Genomic DNA, 19,881 nt, shown 5'->3' on the forward strand with positions numbered 1-19,881 from the left:
GGGCGACAAGGTTCCCCCTGAGCCTTCTCTTCAGGCTAAACAACACCAGTTCCCTCAGGCGTTCCTCATAAGACTTGTGCTCCAAGTAAAAGTAAAGTAGCTGGGTAGAGGGTAAAGTAGCTGCTACAGTGCTGTGTTTTGTATTTAGGGCGAGAATAATCTTGGTAACACACCGATGTTTAGTTGTTGCCAAGTAGTGTTTATGCTAAGTCGAGAACTTTCCAGCTTCTCATGACCTACCAGTGAGAAGGCTGGAGCAACACAAGAAGTTGGGAGGCGACATAGCCAGGACAGCTGACCCAAACTGTCCGAAGGGATATTCCATATCATATAATGTCATGCTCAGTATATAAACTGGAGGGAGTTTGCTGGGGAGGGGCTGATTGTTGCTTATGGACTGGCAGGGCACCAGTCAGTGCGCGGTGAGAAATTTCACTGTGCACCACTTGGGGTTTTATTGTTGAGTTTTAGTTCTCTGTTTATCTCCCTTTTCATTACAATTATTACTAACATTAGTCTTATATTGTATTTTGAGTTATTAAACTGTTGTTATCTCAACCCATGGGTTTTACCTTCTTCTGATTCTCCTTCACATCCCACCATAGTTGGGAGGAGTGAGCAAGCAGCTGCGTGATGCTTTGTTGCCAGCTGGGGTTAAACCACGACAATTCTCTAAGTGATTTTGGTTGTCTTTGGGTTAGAAATGACCATGCAATAATAGCATCTTTTCCTCTGCTTCCTCCCCCATCCTGAACTGCAGGTTTTGCCCAGTCAGTAGGCCTTAGTATTTGAGGATGTTTGTTGGGACAAATGTTGTGTGCTAGACATCCAGGCAGTGGGCACTGGTTGCAAACTTTGGTATGGTCTCCATGTTCCCCTTGGTCTGTAGAACACTGTGTGTGGTCATGAGGTTAAAGCATCCTGAAGTTAAAATCTTTCTTGTAGGTCCACAGAGTGTTTTCAAAGGGAGTGGCATCTCAAGAAGGGACTATTCATCGAGGAGATCTTGTTCTGTCAATCAATGGCAAGTCTCTTGAGAACTCAGTCCATGGGGATGTCTTGAATACTCTTCATCAGGCGAGACTATACAGATATGCGGTCATTGTCATCCAGAAGGAAAAAGACAAAGCAAACAATTCCTCCAGACTTGAGATATCAGCTACTGGCAGAAAATGTGTGGGGTCTGGAAAGGATGTTTCCATGGAAATAGGAACAGGTATGATCCTTGTCCAAGAACAGTTGGAAGGATTCCCTTGCAGAGCAGACTGAAGGGAAAAATGTCCATGTGTTTTAGATTAAAAGCATCTGCGCCTTATGTGATTGAAGGGAGCAAATGAAATTACCTTTAAATTTTATTTGTTCTCTTTGGAGCCTAAATGCAGTTTGGGTTGGGTTTTTAAAGTATCATAACTAGGGAGAAACTTAGAGGGGCATTTAGGGCCTAATCCAATTTCTACTAAAGTTAGTGATTCCACATGTTATTCCAATCCAGGATAAACTCCTTTTAAGTAATAACAGTAGTCAGTGCAAGAAAGCAAACAACAAAAAAAGAAAAACAAACAAAAAGCCCCAACAAAACAAAAGCAAACAAAAAACCCCAACAACCTCAAGGAATGTCTCAAACCCTGCAGTTTGTTATACATAGAAACTAAGCTTGCTCTTTGGAATAGCAGATTTCATACTGTTTCTACTAAAAACATAAAAAAATTATTTGATATTACAGTAAGTGGAGCTAAACCCAATTGACGTCAGCCATCACATAGGAAACTAGGGATAAATACTTTACGTGGAAGTGTATCAGTGGAATAGTAAGTTCATATTTGGGAATAAGACAGCATTTCAGAGCAAAGGCTGCACTTGGGGTGTTCCAAACAGATGTCTCAAATTTTTTGTAGGACTAAGACACAAAACCCTTTAGTACCTGTAGCCTTCAGTCCTACTCTGCTGCAGTGTCCTAGGGAGGGAGTGGGCAGTGGCTTTGCTGAGAGATTTGGTGATGTGGCCTCCTCTGCCTTCCAGGGCAGTACTAGGCACTCAGCTCAGACCACCCCAAAACCAGGACATGGAGCTGCCATTCACCCATTTTTAACCTGTTGGATGTAATCATTACTGATTGTTTCTGTAGCAGTTTTTCTCATCTTATGCTGTCACCACATTTTGTAGTACAGCTTTGTAATACCACTTTAAAGAAATACGAAGCACTCTGTAAATGAATAGATCAGCCTTTCTGGAATTGCTCCCATGGATATAATATATGTAATTAATTCAGAATTCAGTTCTACCCGAAACTCCCTGCTTCTTCACGTTGACAGATGCGGAGTGTCTGCTGGAAGCAGGCACTAGGGGGCAACGTTATCTCATGAACAACATACTACCGGGTTATTAACAACGTGTTTCCATCCTGTGAGGCAAAGCACATCTTCAGATATTTTAGATAACATTTAAAGTTGTCTGAGATAATGGTAGCAGTAATTTGTGATAATGCAAACTGCATAATTTTTGCATTCACACAGGGCAAAAAGGGTCTTGTTTTCCAAAATTGTAGATCTATTTCCCCCTAAGCAAAATAATATTTGGTCAGCTACAGCAATATTGCATTCTAAAAGTATCTGCTGTGTAGGGATGCACTCTAGATGTATTTATGCTTATTTCTGTAGATATGACACCAGAAACAATTCTTCAGACTAGTGAGCAATTACAGATGTTTCTTAAAGAGGATAGAACATGTTTGTTTAATGTAATGTTTCATTTATTACTGTTATTTAAAAAGATGTGGTTCATTGAATAAACAGTGGGAACAAATTAAGGAAAAAGAAATGCTCTCCACTCACTGTTTTTGTAATTTTTTCAGTTATTTTGTTGATGTTTAGAGCCTTCGCTAAGTTTGCGAAGCTTTACTTTGGTTGGGGTGAGAGGGAGGAAAGCTTGGCAGGTTTTTGTTGAACATACAGAATTAAAATGTCTCTGTGCATAAATGCATTTTGTACTGTCTCCCCTTCACAGCTGCAATAATACACATTCACTTCTGAGAAACTGGGTGACAACATGTTCTAGTCTGAATACGAACTGAACTCTGACTTGCTTTGTCACTGCAGCAAAAACAAACCCAACCAAATACAACTTGCAATTTACTGTTAGCTGCATAACAATATGTTATGTGTATATTCTGTCACAGATCCAAACCTGGATATGAATGATGTCATCTGCGTTGAATTACTGAAAACCTCTGCTGGCTTGGGATTCAGTCTTGATGGTGGAAAAGCTTCCATTGCTGGAGATAGGCCCTTGCTTGTGAAAAGAGTATTTAAAGGTACTACAAGCATGCAGTGAATATTATCCCAATTTTCCTTTAGTGCATTATACAGACATTTTAATTGTTGGGATCATTATTTTTCTTGAAACAAGAAGCGGTTTTGTGGCCCTAATTTCTTACCACTTACTAGCCAAAGTGGTCATTTAAAGAAACACTCTCAGGATTGCATCTGCTAGTAAATGTTTGTGGAGCAATCTGATTTACTAAATATGATGCAGTTCCTTCCTGGGCTTGCCCACTATTCTTAGACATTAAATTACAGCGGCAGTATCATATATAATAGTTTGAGAAGTTCATGCCTTACCCAGTTCTCTTTTCTAAGAAAAGCACAGTGCAGATAATCAGTGTGGTTCTGAAGCACCATCCTGCGTTATACCCAATTATTAATTATAACTTTTTTCTTTTTTTTCTTTTTGTTTCTGTTAGATATCTGTATTAGCTTTCTCTAAGAATATGTGAAGTTGGTAGTAAAAAACTGCCACTCTTGGATGCTTTGTTTGTCAGCGGGTAAATAAACTTACATGAACTGTGCGTAGAAAGGAAACTGATTCCAGAACTATGCTGTCATTTTGATATGTCTTAGTCTTTGATTCAGTTCAGTGAAAAATACAGCACTTTCTAAAGAAGCTGAAACTCTCAAAGAAGCTGCAGGTGCACAGCATTTCTACAGGATTACTTTTCTGTGGTTTATTCTCTCATCAAGGAATAGAAAAATCACAGTTACTTTCTGCATTGCTCTGAAGAATTTTCTGTCTGTGTGTTTGTTTTCCCCTCTTTAGAAAATGGTTCTAAGGGTAAAGGGCATGTTTAATTTTTGAGCTCATTAATTTATATCCTTAGATACCATCCTTTTCCCCTCCCTGTGATGGCTAGTGTTAGTTAAATTATCTTTGTAGAAAACATTCTTTTCATCAGCAGTCAAGAGTGCGCCCCTCTCTAGGATCTCTTTCTGTGTCTGGTGTGTTTGTCCTAAGTTTGCTGTGTTTCATTTGTTCATCGCTGTTATCTGGGTTTTATAATCTACTGCATTATTTGCTTATTAAAATTTCATTAGAGAAAAAACCTCCAAGCCATATACAACCTCTATATTTGTTTAATCAATTAAGTTTTCGTACAGCTACAGGGATAACATACAGCGTATTTCATGCACTCATGCTGCTTCCTTCAAAAACAGATGTATTTCTGACAACAATAACTTATCTTGGTTAAAGCAATGTTTTCTGTGAGTTGCAGCATGGGATAGGTTGCTGGAGCTGAGCTGAACATAAGTGATTTGTACTGAAATTGCCACTGTTGGGAAAAATGGTTTATTTGCTGTTCATCACAGTGGAAAGCAAAATTTTTGTGGGTTTACCTTTTTTTTTTTCCTTTCTCTCCCCCCTCCCCCCCCCCCCCCCCCCCCCCCCGTGGGTTTTGATTTTGTTTTGTTTTCTTACACTGACTTTTTGCGTCTTTTGCTCCTAGGTGGTGCTGCGGAGCAGTCTGGAAACATAGAAAGCGGAGACGAAATTCTTGCTGTTAGTGGAAAATCATTACTTGGCCTTATGCATTACGATGCCTGGAACATTATTAAATCTGTGCCAGAGGGCCCCGTTCAGTTACTAATCAGAAAACACAGAACTTCAGTGTGATAGAATCACTACATCTGATCACACTTGCTAAGACAAAACATTTAAACCTGGCTAGAAGCTGTCTTTGTTTCTAAAGCCACACAGAAGTGTCTTAATGCTCTACAGAGAGGTGCTAAGAGCCTTGGAGAACCACTGAGCAAGCATGTGATGAGCATCATAAAATCTCACCTAATTATCGAGGATGAAGGAAGCCAAATGTTAGAGACATTTTTGTATAATGTGGCAGTTTTAATGGAACTTCAAGACCTCTCCAGGGTTTGATTTAAAGTATTTTAATCTGATAAATAACACTGTGCCTGTCCCTGATATTTTAGTATCTGCAGAGCATTGGGAGTATAACTTGTTGGTTGCCATCCTGTTGACAAGGATGAATATTTAGACTGTACTATATCACGTAGCTGTAATAAGACTTCAGGACACTTACCTAGGGTTTGGTCCTTTTTTTGTTGTAATAAGAGAATGTCTGGAACAATCTCACTTTATTCTTCTAAGTGCAGTTTTGCTAAAAATGCATGACAAAAGAGTATAATTTTGCACAACTTTTATGCCTAAAATATGAGCATTTTATTGCAAAGCTGAAAAATCCTTTTAAAACTGATAAACTAACTGAGCATCCACCACAACTGAATCTGCCCTTAGATGCAATTTGTATCTGAAAGCACTTGGCATTAATGCAGTAGAAACCTGTGAGCAAGAAAATCATGTCCAAATTATAGGTGATTGTCCACAAAGGTATAGACTGAGTTGTTAGTAGTGATTAAAATGAGAGCGATAAAAATTGGGGTCTGAATTTTCAAATTTAGGCTTCTAATGTTAGGCACCTTTAAAATACATATATTTTTAAAAGAGAGAGAATTTGAAGTGCAGAGCTCTTGCACATCCCACAGACTTCAGCTACAGCTAAGTACGTCACAAAGCCAGGCTGTTTTTTCTTGGCAGCAAGAGGTTTAAGGCTGCCTGACTTGAAAGACTCAGGCTGGGAAATGGCGGTCTAATAACAGGGATTATAACAGATTAAATCTGAACTGGCTGTATTTGTGGCTTTTAATCGCTCTTTTTTGTTTTCTCCTGTCCAGCACTTATTTTCACTTGTGTGAAACTGGGAAGGATGTTTGTGGAACATACGAGTGCACCCAGCTGCATCAGGAACAGGGTGATGCCTGAGGCTTCTGGGTGATGAAACTGAAAACTGTTTGTGTAGATGGGAGAAACCATGATGTTAGATGCAGCAAAACTGAAAGGGTTGCTGTGCTGTGGATGCTTACTTTGGATTTTCTCACCTCTACTCAACAGCAGAGGTATCAGTAGCGAGCCATGCTACTGTTACTTACAGTCTGCTATGTTGGGAGGAGAGTGTATGGTGCAAGAGATTAGACTCTGTTATTTCTCTTCCTACATCTGGGATAGCTAAACAACATAAAAGAGATGCAGGAGGAAATGGGCCAGTGTCCTTATCAGCTGAGAACAAGTTGTTTATTCCAGAGTGCTCAGGTTGTTTGTCACATTAGGCTGGAGACTGCCTGCAGCCAACATGCCCAGCATGAAGAGCTTTCAGCCTGGAACCAGTCCAAATCTGACATGCTGCCTACATTTATAGTAAGCCAAGACACTGCGTAGCTGTTACAAAAAGGTCTGGGCTTGTTGCTTGGCCCTACCCCAAGATCATACTATAGTTCAGTTTATTTACATTCATTCCACAGTGAGTACTTGGAGCATTTGCTCCCAGGTTACTGGAGCTCTCACTTTGGTTCATTTCTGTGACAGCTTCATTAGCCTGCAACTCATGATGTGCAGAGGAAAATTCAGTTCTGTGAGGCAACCAGGTGAACAAAAAAGCAGTGTTTGCCTAAAAATGAACAGATTAAATTCTTTTTCAGTGACATATTAGCGTGTGAATCCAGGAAGAGATGCAACTTTTGGTTACAGGAAAGGCAATACTGTACGTAGTCCTACAGCTGCTTTGCCTGCAGGATTTCTGTTGAAGCTAGTTCAGGTTAAGTGCTGTGAAATGACTCTGGAGTTGGGTCCCCTGTGACCCTAAAGCTCAGATGCTCTGTCAGGACTGGTCCTTGCCTCTGGTCACCTTTGTGGTGGGAGTAGCTTCAGGAGGATGCAGCACTTGGGGTCAGAGGACCACACTGAGGTTGCAGGCGTGTGCTGGGATAAAAAAGGTTACCCCTGCATATTCGCTGAAAACAGGGAGAAGAGATTTGGCAATGACAATTAAATGGTGAGGCCTTGTTCAGGAGTGACCAAAATCTGGCTGTAATAGCATGTATAATAGATACATAAAATGCATGTGGAATTTAATGCAGCGTAGTGAGTACATACCTGTATACGTATAATACGTACAAGTGCAGTACTGACTTTTTGCTACTTTAATGTGGTAAATCACAATTGTGTTTTAGGAAATGGCTCTTTTTTTTTTTCAGTCCACAGTTTAAAATTTTTGAGGTTCCAACGTAGGGAGATGTATGTCTCCCTCACTCATAAACTGGTGTAGCTCAAAGGTAAAGTCTTCATTTTGTAAATTAAGCTTAATTTGAGGTGTCCTAAGATGATACGTGGTGAGTATTTTCAGACGCTTATTTGCAGGTACTGTTCATTGTGAGTGATTTAGAAGGCTTTCATTTTTCAGTAATCAAGTACTGTTCAGTATTTTATTTTACATGCACGTAGATATGTGTTGGCTGAGTAACAGCAAGGAAAAGCGGGGACTTTTTTGTGTGTGATTCAGTAGGGGCTATAATTTAAAAGATAGGTTTAATATTTTAAGTCTGATAGTTACTATGGGGTAGAATGATACACTACTAACATTAGAGCAAGAAAAAGAATAGTATTTAACCCTGTTTCTGTTCCTGAAAATACTTTTTGTGTGTGTGTGTGTGTGTGTTAAAGAACCAAAAACATCTTTACAGATGCTAGCAGTGTTGATACAGTAGCATTTCCTGATGTCTTTGTGGGGGGGACCTTCCCCATAAGGCCCCAGGAATTATGCAGTATGGGTGTCTGGGTAGACCAAACAGATGCAGTGAACCTGCAGTTACACACCTGGCAAAGTCAATGTTATTTTTCCGAGAGCCTGGTTGCACTAAGATGACAGAGGGCGTTGCATTAGTTCATCAGTATTCAGTAGGTTCATGAGCGTTTTTGGCCTTGCTGTTTGCATATCAGTCCCCACGGTGATCCTTTGCCATGCTGGAGGGTTGGCCAAGCTCTAGGAGAGTGTTGGCTCTACAGAGAGTACAGCTGCATCTTGGAAGACCGAAAAAATCAGGATGAAGTTATGCACTTGGTCCACAACTCTACCAGGGACCTGAAGGCGTTCCAGATAAGATGAACTTGCTCCTAGATGGAGGAGGTCTGGTGGATGGCTTTGCCATTTCCAGGCCTGGGGCAGCTCAGAGTGCACATCCTGGATATGAGAGTAGGCTCTGGTGTGATACTGCCATTGATTATTCTGCAGCCTTTTGTACCTGGAAGTTCTTTCTGGGTTCTGTGGGGACCGCATCTGTATTAAAACCTGTGAGATTAGGCCTGAATTAGGGAGGGAACAACATCTGATTATTTTCATGCTAAAAAAATAATATGAGTTCAGATAAGTATTAAGAAACCTGTTGAGTGATTCGTATTTTCTGACGACCTTCGCTTAAAATTAACTCTAGTTAATGTTCTGCAGTGGTTCATGTCAAAATCTGAAGGAACTGCTTGCAGATGGGGATATTTACCTGCTTCTATGTTTAGGGTATGTAAATGTACAAGTGGAAATATTGATGAGCAGTAGACTAGATCATGTGAGAAATGGGGATCCCACTGTACTTAGTTTTTGTGTGTTAGGCTGATACACTTATTGTATGATATTGTATATTTACACTTTTATTTATATAAATAAAACTTCTTAATGAAAACTGTTTAATATGCCTTGTATATTATAAAAAAGTGAGTGCAATAACATGAAATAGATTGTACATTTTTCAATTTGCTGTCTCTGTTATGTAAATCTGTATCTCCATAAACTGTTTTGTTTGGGTTTTTTAGTGATTTTGAAAATAAATGGTATCCTTAGTACTCCTCTAGATATTTATTTCTCTTATGCCAAAGTCTGTCTGCTCCACATCTGAAGCTGGCATGGCAGGGACAAGGTTGTCAGGGAGAGCACAGTGAAAGACTAAGTGTTAATGCTGTCCAGATGTGCATCTAAGCTAGAAGTAAAAAAAACACCCTCTAAGAACTGTCATTCAGTGTTAAGAGGATTAAAGCATATAAGAAGTGTTAGAATGTGTTTTATAGGACCCGCTTTGCTATCTTGGAAGCTGTGCTTTGTTTTTTCCTGCCCCTGTGCGAGGAAAATGCAGAGGGCAAAGGTGAAATGTGGAGTTTTCATCAAGAGCAGCAGTCTCTGGAGCACATCGCCTATGAACTGTACCTCCTGCCCAGCCCCTGGGTTGTAAGGTATCAGGTTGTATGTGTAGGGAATAAGTACATACAGCTAGTCCTAGCCTGGTATTTGTTCTTGTCTTCCACCTTTCACAGGGATAAACTACAAGCTGGTGGAAGAGGCTGGGCTGGAGGCAGCCTCTCTGTGGATGGTTGGAGTTGCAGGGAAGCTCATGGTGGGAGGTGGATGCCATAATCTTCCATTGGCATCGAGTGGTCCACCTTTTTGCAGACACAGCTGGCTTCACTGTCACTGAACAGCAACTTGAAGCAAGCCTGTCTCCCAGAACTATGAGGCAGCCCAGAAAGCTCTCCTCACACTGCTCTGACACGGGGAATGCCAGAGGCGCCCAAAATCCCACGCTGCCTGGCAGTGCACAGACACATCAAGTACTCACTGTGGGGTGAGCTGAGCTAGAGGAAGGAACTCGTGAGTTAAGTGTTTACATCCATGTTGCAAGCCCATGCGCTGGGTTGGGTGCTCACAGCAGCAGAGCGGCTGGAAACTCTCACCCAGCTCATGGCACTGTGCAGTCCTGCCCTCTCCTTGGTGCACTCATGGCATTTGCCTGCGTCTCTCCTGCCATGCCTTGCAAACCTCACCATTTCCTGTGGTGCATCATGCCACCTGAAAAGGATGGGTGGGTTTTTCTTTGAGGGGAGGAACGAGTTTGCTTTCTTGTGCTGGTAGCGTGGAGGGTATTCCCCTCATCCCCGGGCTTGTGCTGCAAAAGCCGCTGTGTTTGCTTTCGGTTTCCTTCTCCAGGCGCCACAATTCAAAGGAGCAAGTGAACAAGAGTCACATGAGGAGGTGTAAGCTCCAATGTTTCTGCTGACTCACCCTGTGGGAAAGGCTGCCATGTTGGGCTCCCGGCCTGTCCCATGGGCACCTGGGCCCTTTCCTGGGCTAGAGGGGAAAAGCTTTGTGTATTCCTATCTCCCATCTGCACTGGGACCCCTTTTCCCCACGTCCTTCTCCCTTGCAAACAGCCATGATGAGGGATGCTATGGATCCTGCGTTGCTGCACAGATGAGATTGTGCTAGGTGTAAAACCAGTAGCATGGGAAGGGGATGGATGGGAGGTGTGGGTTGGTGCATGCATCCCCCTCGAGCTTGCTCTGGCACATCTATCCCTGGCTGAAGCCTGGCTTCCCCTTAGAGGCTGTATGGGGTAAAGGAAAAAGACATTTTTAGCCATGAAGATCTCTGTTTTCCCCTCTGCCTTACTGTTCTCAGTGCTGGGCAAGCCCAGCCGCTGTCCCCTCTTCCAGTGACTCCCCTGTAGCCATCCTCCTGTCTGCCCTTCTCTTGCTTTCTTCTAACGCATGTCTCGAGCTTCAGAGCAGCCTGGCTCTTGTAAGATCAGTCTTGAACATCTTTAATTAAAATCTTAATTGCCCCAAACAGTGGCTACGTGGAGTAAAAAAGAGAGAACATACAATGGACTTAATCCATAAATGGATTAGTACATGAGAGTTCATTTATCCGTTAAGATGTGTAAAGTGGTAAAAAAATTACATTTAAGTTTTACCTAACTCGGTTGTGTTTCGAGTATTAGGCTTTTTCTGAAGGCCTTGGGGCATGGGCAAATGGGGAACTTGGCACAAAAGACAAGAACAGTTTGCAGTTTTGGGCATGGCTGGTTTTCATTCTTGTATTGCTAACATACAGAGCCCTAAATGAAGTAAGTAGAGACACCTACTTGGTTGGTTGCAGTCTGGTTTATCATTCTACCTGCAAAGGTCTGGTTTGTTTATTTTACGTCTTTGCCACTCTCCTGTTCCCTGTTAGCATCCCATGTGTCTCTGGTGTGGCTATTCATGGTTCCTGTGCTGGTTTGGGCTGGTTACTTGCCTTCCGAAGTCACCATTACGCGTGATAGATCGCTGCTCTCCTGAAGATGTCTGATCACCTGCCTGCTTATGGGAAGTGGTGAATGAATTCCTTGATTTGCTTTGCTTGTAAGCACAGCTTTTCCTTTACCTATTAAACTGTCTTTATCTCAACCAATCAGTTTTCCCACTTTTACCATTCTAATTCTCTTCCCCATCCCACCAGGGGAGAGTGAACAACTGGCTGGGGGGTGCTTAGTTGCTCACCAGTGTAACACCATGACAGCTCCAAAACCTCATCTATATTTCCAGGAATGTGTCAAAACTGCCACTTTATCACCTTTGACCAAAGGCTAATGGTCTCTGCCTCTGTCCCCACGCAGGAGTGGTGTGAAGGAGAGCCCCCAAAGGGGAGGATCCCCATGGCCCTCCACAGAGCCAGTGGCCGGGCAGGAGCAGAGCATGTGGCGGCTGGGCAGGACACCCATGTACACAGGGAAGTGATGCTGCTGGGCAGCATGTGCCTGCAATGACAAGGGGAAGCAAATCTTCTTAGGCCACAATCCTGAGCCACACTTCCGCGTGCCCAAGGTCACACAGGCTCAGCCCCAGAGCCAGCCATGGGGCATGTTCACCCCGCTGCCTCCATGCTGCCAGCCCTTTGCCTTCACCTTGCCCTTGGCTTCAAAGCCTTGGTCCAGCAGTTTGGTGCTTTTTTCCTTTTTTTTCTCCCCTTCCTATGCAGTATTGGGTTGTATAAATGCTCTTGCAGCACCTCCATCCTCTGTCCAACACACCTGTATCAATAGATGCCTGGGGAGCAAGTGTTGCTGCATTATCTAGGGCTGATCCCCACTGCTTCTGGTAAAGGAGGTTGGGTCATTTCTCCCTGTCAGAGTGTACAGCTGAAACCGGACTGTCATCACCAGCCCTTACCAAAAGCCCATTTGAGATTATGTTTTTATGGAAAAAGCCAGCTGTGACTTGCTCTTCCCATGCAGTCATGTTCCTCAAAGCACTTGGCTCAACTAAAAGACTTGACAAGTTAATGATGATTGAAATAATTTATGAAACGTTTTTCCTTTTAAAAGATAATAAAAAAATCCCTCTCACTGAATGATCCTAAGAAAGAACAAGATTCAAATAAACATCCTTTCCCAAAATAAGGAGTTGCCCTTCCATCCCACAGTTGTAAAGCTGTGACTAGAAGGATGTTTTCTGGCAGTCAGGGTGTTTTCTGAAGTTAGCCAGTACTAAAACCATTGACAGTCCTGTATGAGCTAGCCTCACCTCACTGTGGAGCTGAATCAGTCTGATACTATTGTGCTGAGCAAGTAAGTTACTGAAGCTGTAGCTCCTTGGATTCTTCCCTAGCTAGCATACCCATTTCCTTGAAATGCCACAGCAATGCTGGGTGAAGACCAGCTGCTGTAGGCAGAAATCATCTCCCTAATTCCTAACCGTGGGCAGGAGGGATGTGGATGCAGCCTCATGCCTTTGTCACAGCCTGGTCACATTCCATTCAGGAGCACAAAGAGGAATGTGCTAGCAGGAATCTGCCCTTTATTACTGCAATGCAGCGGGTGGCAAAGATAGCCTCAATCTCAGCTTGGATCCCAGAGCTGAGGGAGGAGGCGCAAATATGGTACCTTTAGCTGGTCAGAGCATAGTAATGCAGAGAAACCCCAAAGGCACAAGAGCCCTGTGATGGGCGCCATCCTCTGCTATGAGCTCCCGAGTGGGCGCTGTAGCTGTTACCACCGCTGCAGCAGTGGTAACACAGGGTGCCAGTGTCCTGACAGCAGCTCCAATGCTCATCACTGGCCTTATTCAGTGCTGCTGAAAGTAACTGGGTTTTTTTGATGTGTGCCAGCTGGCCTGTCCCCTGCAGAAAGGTGTCTTGGCCTTGGAGGTGGCAGAGGCATGGACCAGCCAAAGGACCAGAGCCAAATGGTGCTCCCACTGTCCTTTCATGGGGAGGGACACCAAAGCCCCTGTAAGATGAAATAGTGAAACGGTTTTATTTGAGGTTACTACCATTTCATGGGGTATCTCCTGTTGCTAAAGGAGCGACACCTGCCTCCACATTTGCAGACTGGTGAGATTTGTATTATCAAGAGAACATGTATGAGAGGGCAGGGCAGCCTTGGAATGGCTGGTTTCTAACACCATCCTCCAGACAATAGAGTGACACAATTGGGTTAAGACCCTTGTTTACAGCTATAACAGCTTTTGTGAGTATTGCTCACTGACAGTCCCACCATCAGGCAGCCACTTACTTCCTGGAAAACCCTGCCAGACTAAAAGACAACACATCATATCCCCAGCCCTTCCTGCCCAGCCTCCTTGCACCTCTATGGATGCACGTCATGTCCTCGCACAATCTCATGTCAACAGGAGGAAAAAATGATAAAATTAATCCCTTCCAGCAGCGTGTGCTAAAAATAATGAGCAGCATATGAGACATTTTTTTTCAGATGACTTAAAAAAAACATCCCGTGGGGAGAAAGGGAAGGAGGGAGGTGCTGTCTGTTGTCTAGCGATTTGTTCAGGAAATACCGCTTGTGCATCCAGCCTCAGGTGCGAGTACATGAGCTGGCCATGGGCACGGAGCTAGTGTTCTTAGTGAGCACAGTGCAAACGTGACCTGGGGCTGCACTTGTTGCTCTGGCAGGTGCCCACAGGCCGTGGTTAATGGCAAGCGCTATGGGGCGGCAACTCTGGTGGTTTGGTTTGGCAGGAGGGTTTGATTTGTTTTTCTGATATCAGGTGCCTGCAGGTGAGTCAGGAGCCTTCAGACAGCGATGCCATGCCCTGGTGATGGGGTTTTTTGTTTCTTCCCCCTGCCCTTTAGGGAGGAGCAGGTCACAAGCATCACGCTGTGGCGGTGACCTGGCTGGAGAGGGGCTGGGCTCTGTTGGACACTGGGAAGGGTGTCTGGATGTTTTCACAGGCTGATGAATCTTATGAGTGTAATTTGCTGGCAGAGCCGTGCAAAAACGTGCTGTGCAGCACTTGGCACCAGGCTGATGAACCTTCTCAGGGCCGCTTTGCTGATGACTCTACTGGCGGCTAATTAGGAAAGGACAGGGAATTGCTTCCCTTCTGTTTCTTTTTTCATTTACTAGAAGCCAGAGCCTTTGGTCAGAAAGCTCTTACTCCTTGCACCAGCAACATATGCCACAGGGGCTGTGCTCCCTGCCTGTGAAGCTGGGGAGAAGTAGCACAATGAGTCAAGGGAAAGCCTGCTTATGTGTATGGCGTAGCAGGTGAGGATCTGAGGATCTCCACAGACACATCTTTGGGCCCCAGCTTTAGGGAGGAAGAATAAGCTCTGCACTATCTTTTTGACATTCTCTGGTGCTAAGCAGTATCATTTCCCTCTTTTCCAAAAGTCCAGTTTCAAGCTTCAGGGAAAGTAAAGATCTGACCTTGGAGAAACACTGTATTCCCTTCTGCCTGCATCTGAGACAAAACCCTTAACTTGGCTGTCTATCCTGCATTTATTCCCAGGGACTCTCTTTCTCAAAGCTGCAACACCTCTGGCAGAGGTAACAGAGCCCCTGACACCACCCAACTATTCTGCAGGCAGTAGTTATCAGAAAATACTAGAATAGGTGTCTCAGTTTCCCATTTTGAAGTTCAAGGATATGGTTATATCTTGTTCCTCTTAAAGGCAGAAGTAAAAGCCTTATCTCCCAATGCATACCTGCTAGTACTGTGCTGTTGCCCTAGTGTGTATCTGCTGACTTGGAAGTATGGAATGAATTTGTATAACACGATCACACATTCAGAATCTGAAAAAAAAAAAAAATCCCTGAGTTATAACAACAATGACTCATTTTTTTTTCTTGCAAATGCTTTGTATTTATTGTCTCAGCAAGAATTCAAGACATACATGCATGGGGCATACAGCAAAACATCTGGCTTGTATCCAAAACAGACCTTAAGAAAAACAAACTCCTGTTGACAGAGTCATATAGCAGATCCTTTGCAGAAGTAACAAAAGGAGTCCTAAGGATTCAGTGCTCACTGGCACTGATAGCTTGGATCTGGGTCTTTTTCCTGAGTTCCCAGTGAATGTCAGCACTCTTGACAATGCTCAGAGAAACACAAAAACACAAAGAAGCAAATAGTCTTTGCAGATATAGGCAGAAAAATATACTTCACTAACACTTAACTCAGATATCCCCATGGTGATGCATTTATGGCAATACTTTTTTTTCCATAATATTCATGTGTGCAGCAGCCTGAAGAACAGGGCAGGCTCTATGCAGCCTGCACCTCATTTCCTACTGAATTTAAAGCAGAGTACATTGAGCAGAACACCTTTATTTAAATATATTTCAGCTACTAATGTGAATTCTAATGTCGAATTTTCCAGAGAGTCCCAGGCAGGCACGATCATTGTTCAGTGTCCTTGATGAAGGCTCTGAGATTCCACCAAGCCCAGGACATGGAGCAGGAGCCCTCCTGCTGAACTCAGTGCTCTGCCTTTGATGAACAGCTTTGCCAAGCTGCACGCGGTGCTAGCCTTGGAGCTGGTGTTTAGCCAAACAGAAACTCTTTGCATTTACTTTTTAATACCTGAAAAAACGACCTCTCTACATGTCAGCAAAACACGCCACGTTGCAGTGCTAAGGTGAAAAACAACTATTCTCGAAACATTATGCTCTCACTGAAAAGGTACAAGGTGGCTTAGAGGAGGGAACCATGCACGTAGCTCAAGACAATGATAAAGCTCCCAGTAATGCCACTGGGCCTCCATGCGCTAAGCACGCTAAGTCAGTCAGCTTCTCCTTAGTGAAATCAGTGACAAGTAACAGCCATACGCAGTGGGTTGTGACAGAGTGATCAGAGCTATGCAATGACAATTTTGCAAAGGCCGATTCAGGAGAGATAACAAAAAATTATTTATAAATATATACAAAAATTCTCTAAAAGGCAGGAAAAAATCTAACTTGAACAGACCCAAAATTCAGAAAGTGCAACTATACAGCCCTATACAATGCAAAGGTACTTACATACAAAGCTAGTTAAGAGAAGGAACTGACCATTGATGTCAGAATCAGCTAGAAAACATGACCAGCTTCAGCCATATTCTTGCTAGCTTGCACCCATGAAAAAATACTGTTTAGGATTGTATCCATCTCGTGTGAATTGACTAGTAGAGCTACTGTTTGCCTTGATGGTGATTAGCATGCTTAATTCATCTCCTCTAAAGCCACCCAGGGGTAATAAGCCCTCAGTGAGATAGGCATAATGCATCACCATCCACTGGATGTGCTACAATGGTTGCATCATTCCAGAACTGAAATGAGGTTGCCATGAAATTAGGTGGAAATCAAGTATAAGGAAAGAAGCTTCACTTGCCAATATAGTTAAACATACAGAAATCCAAGGCTACTTTTTCTGTAATGACTGTAACATTCAATTCTGTTGATATTATTTCTTCAAAGAGAGGTAGTTGCTTTCTTTGAATAAATAACATTCTCAAGAAAACCTGAGATTCAACTTGGACTCAACTTTCAGATCTACTTCTATTGAAGAGTTATGAAGTTACTTATAAAGACACAGCAGTATTGTACTGTTCTCAAGAAATTCTTTGTAATATTGAAAGAATCCTACCACACATACCTCAATATCTGTATTTGTGTAATATATATTCATATGTCTTATATAGTGCTATACCAAAGTATGCTCCCTCTCTGATACATAATGTATTCCTTTATTATCAGACAACACTGTGCTTTCTTCTAGTTTATATAATGTATTTTTATGTGGTTTATGTCATGTTTTGAACATTTTTTTTTGTTATTGCTTTTTAAGCCTAAACAAGTACCATTCAATTACTAGTTCTGTGAAATACTCATGTCATATAGATAGGGTGGACGTATTTATATTTTTATATATATAATAGATACGCAAATACATATACAATATAGACTAGAACTATGCAACATCATGTTAATTCATAGAATTCTAATTTTTAGTCCACAAAGCAACATCCTGTAACAAATAACTTTTCAATTAAGATAGATAGTGGTTTACTTAAATGGAATAATTCCACCACCAGATCCCTGTCCAGCAGAATCCATGCTTTAGAAAACAAGAGCAGTCAGAAACAGAGCAACTGGCTTTTGCCTTGCAATACATGATCCAAAGTTCCAAGACACTGGAACTTTTTTTGCTTCCTTCCCGAAGGTGGTCCAAGCTCCTTGGTGAAACATAGCTGTGGGACCCGAGGACCAGAGTGCCACTGGGGAGACCAGGCTGAAGGGCAAGTTCCAGCTTGCCCCAAGTCCCCCCACTGCACGGTGAGAGGCTCTGCCCATTGATATCTTTTTTTTTCCCACCTGACATTCATGTGTCAGTATTGCTGTAATATTCTTCGAAGAAATCATGATGCAACAGCCATCTTTTGGTGGCTACAGGCAGCAAAACCCAACGCAATCTTCATCTCTTAGTGTCAGTCTCTTGTTCCAAATCCACAAAGCCAAGGTCTTTCCCTGCTTCTCAGCACGCTGTTATCCGAGGCGAGCTCATGTCTCCGGGCAGAAGAGCTTCGTGAGCAGGTTCAGGATCTTCTGCCGCAGGTTCCACTTGTCGCCTATCCTGCGCAGCTGCAGGGCGCACTCCGATACCACCTCCGACTCTGTGGGGCACACGAACGGCCGTCAGACCCCGCACCGCCGCCTGCCCACCCACACCTCTCCACTTTCATGACATATTCACAATACTGTGATTTTTTTTCCCCATTTCCCCTCTTTTTAATCAGTACTACCCCCCACTAGGATCGGCGCTGTACATCCATCCCCACGGACGGCCGCAGCCGCATCCCGCCTCCCGCTTCCCGCCTCCCGCGGCGCTGCCCTCGCTCCCCGTGCTGGAGGCGGGCGGGAAAACGCGTGTGTGTATCCCGCAAGATCCCGCTACATGCCTTTCTCTTCACTCCCGGTACCCCCGCGAGCGGCGGGCGGAGCGGCTTTCCGCGGAGTCCTGCCGGGCATCATCGCGGTGGCGGGGATCGGCACGACTGGGCTCGGAGCGGCGGCGACAGCGGAGACGGTGCTGCGGGGCGGAGCGCGGCGGGGCTTTCCCCGCGCCGTGACGTATGGAAACCGTAAGGGCACGGGGGGGAATCCCGCCCCCCGCCGCAGCGCGGGCAGGCGGTGGCGTGTTCCAGCGCGCCCCGAGCGGCGGGGAGCGGGGACAGCGGCGGGCTGAGGGGTGGAGGGAAATGGCGGGAACGGGTGTTCCCGGGCAGGAGGAGGTGGGATGGGGTTTGATCTTCCGGACCAGGAGAGGTGGAGGGATGGGGTTTGATCATCTGGGACACCAGAAGTGGAGGGGTGGGATTTGGTCATCGGGGACACCAGAGGTGGAGGGATAGGGTTTGACCATCTGGGCAAGGAGAAATGGAGGGATGGGGTTTGATCTGGGCCATGAGAGGTGGAGGGATGGTTTGCATCTTCCAAGCAAGAAGAGGAAGAGGGTTGGGGTAGGTTTGTGCTAGGGAAGGAGAGGTAGAGGGTGGGCTGTGCTTGAGATGAATAGGGTTGTTCTTGCACTGAGGAAAGAGGTGGAGGGATGAGGTGTGCTTGGATGAGGAGAAGTAAGGGATGGGGTGTGCTTGTGGTGGGCAAGAAGTCATGGAGGGGATGGGTCTGCTTGTTCTTAACCAGGAGTTGCTCCAGACCCAGTCCTGCATTATTATTCAAGGTGATGGTGACCTTGGTCTCGAAGCTGGCCCATATCGTGTGCCTTTTTAAGACTTAGGGCCGCTCTCCCACTGCTGGATTCTCCCTGTTGGTAGTGCAGCGCCTGCACTGCACCTTGCTGGCTGGCACATGCTGTGGCAATCACCTATGCTTGCTGTAACTTTAGATATGCTTTTCACAAGAAATAAGAGCTGGAATTATAAAGTGGCCCTCGTCACTTTGATCACTGCACTGTTAGCAGATCTGTGAGTCACTCATCTGTCTCCTGCCTCTCGGAGAGCTGCTATCTGGTGCGGTAGCACATAGGATGGACTTTTGTTTTTAGGGAGAAAACAGCTTGAGGGAAAGAAAGCACAGATGGGCCAGACATAACAAAGAACTGATTTGTAGCTGAAAGCCAAAACCCCATCTAAACACAGCTTCAAGAAGGAAAAGATGTGGCAGTGTAATAAAGACCCAGAATGGGCTGTCCAGCAGCTCCTTTCTGGGGGATAGGAGTCTCTGAAATCAAGTGTATAGAAAACACTTATGACTTTGAAGTCTATTAGAAGAGGAAGCATTCACTAGGACAGCTCAGCTGAGAAACCCTTTCCGTAGCATATTTCCTGGAAACAATGACACACCTGAAACAGGGCTGGGATTTCTCTCCTTGCATAGGAAACCTCAGCCCTGTGGGTGCCTGGCAGAAGGCAGCAGGCACAGTGGTACTGTGGGACTGGCATGTGGGACAGGCTCATGGACAGGGTATTTCTCTGGGTGAGATGTCTTAACAAAGGGTATGGCTGGATGAGACTTTTGCACAGTCATTGCCAAGAGGGTGGCTGGATGCTGGCTCCAGCGGCATCCCGCAGTGCACTCTGCTGGTTTGTGGCGTCATGTCAGAGCAGCTTAGGTTGGCCGTGGAAGAATTTCTGATGTTTTTGAGAAGATATCGCCTTCATTTCTC

General features: G+C 44.3%; 2 protein-coding genes across 3 annotated transcripts in view; one reads left to right on the forward strand and one right to left on the reverse strand.

The window, feature by feature from the left end:
• The window catches only part of PDZD2 (PDZ domain containing 2), a 141,385-nt gene extending 132,533 nt beyond the window's left edge, over positions 1-8,852 (forward strand). For both annotated transcript variants that reach the window (XM_030470174.1, XM_030470175.1), the window contains 3 exons: positions 946-1,216; positions 3,176-3,310; positions 4,778-8,852. In XM_030470174.1, coding sequence (XP_030326034.1) covers positions 946-1,216; positions 3,176-3,310; positions 4,778-4,944 — 573 coding nt within the window. In that variant the 3' untranslated portion in view covers positions 4,945-8,852. The remainder of the gene's footprint in view (positions 1-945; positions 1,217-3,175; positions 3,311-4,777) is intronic.
• A 6,209-nt stretch (positions 8,853-15,061) lies between these two features.
• PMAIP1 (phorbol-12-myristate-13-acetate-induced protein 1) lies at positions 15,062-18,316 on the reverse strand. Its single transcript, XM_030470694.1, has 2 exons — positions 18,155-18,316; positions 15,062-17,869 (listed from the first exon to the last, which is right to left on the reverse strand). Exons 1-2 carry the CDS (start codon positions 18,225-18,227, stop codon positions 17,757-17,759), a joined length of 186 nt encoding a protein of 61 aa, XP_030326554.1. The 5' UTR covers positions 18,228-18,316; the 3' UTR covers positions 15,062-17,756.
• Positions 18,317-19,881: the final 1,565 nt, after the last annotated feature.

The sequence above is a fragment of the Strigops habroptila genome, chromosome Z (genome assembly GCF_004027225.2).
Source record: "Strigops habroptila isolate Jane chromosome Z, bStrHab1.2.pri, whole genome shotgun sequence".
Lineage (NCBI taxonomy): Eukaryota > Metazoa > Chordata > Aves > Psittaciformes > Psittacidae > Strigops > Strigops habroptila.

Bases quoted from the DNA above. Each gene is read 5' to 3' on its own strand.
- PMAIP1 (XM_030470694.1), bottom strand. From the start codon at position 18,227: ATGATGCCCGGCAGGACTCCGCGGAAAGCCGCTCCGCCCGCCGCTCGC. The intron at 17,870-18,154 runs GCATGTAGCGGG...TGTGCCCCACAG, and splicing joins TACCGGGAGTGAAGAGAAAG to AGTCGGAGGTGGTATCGGAG.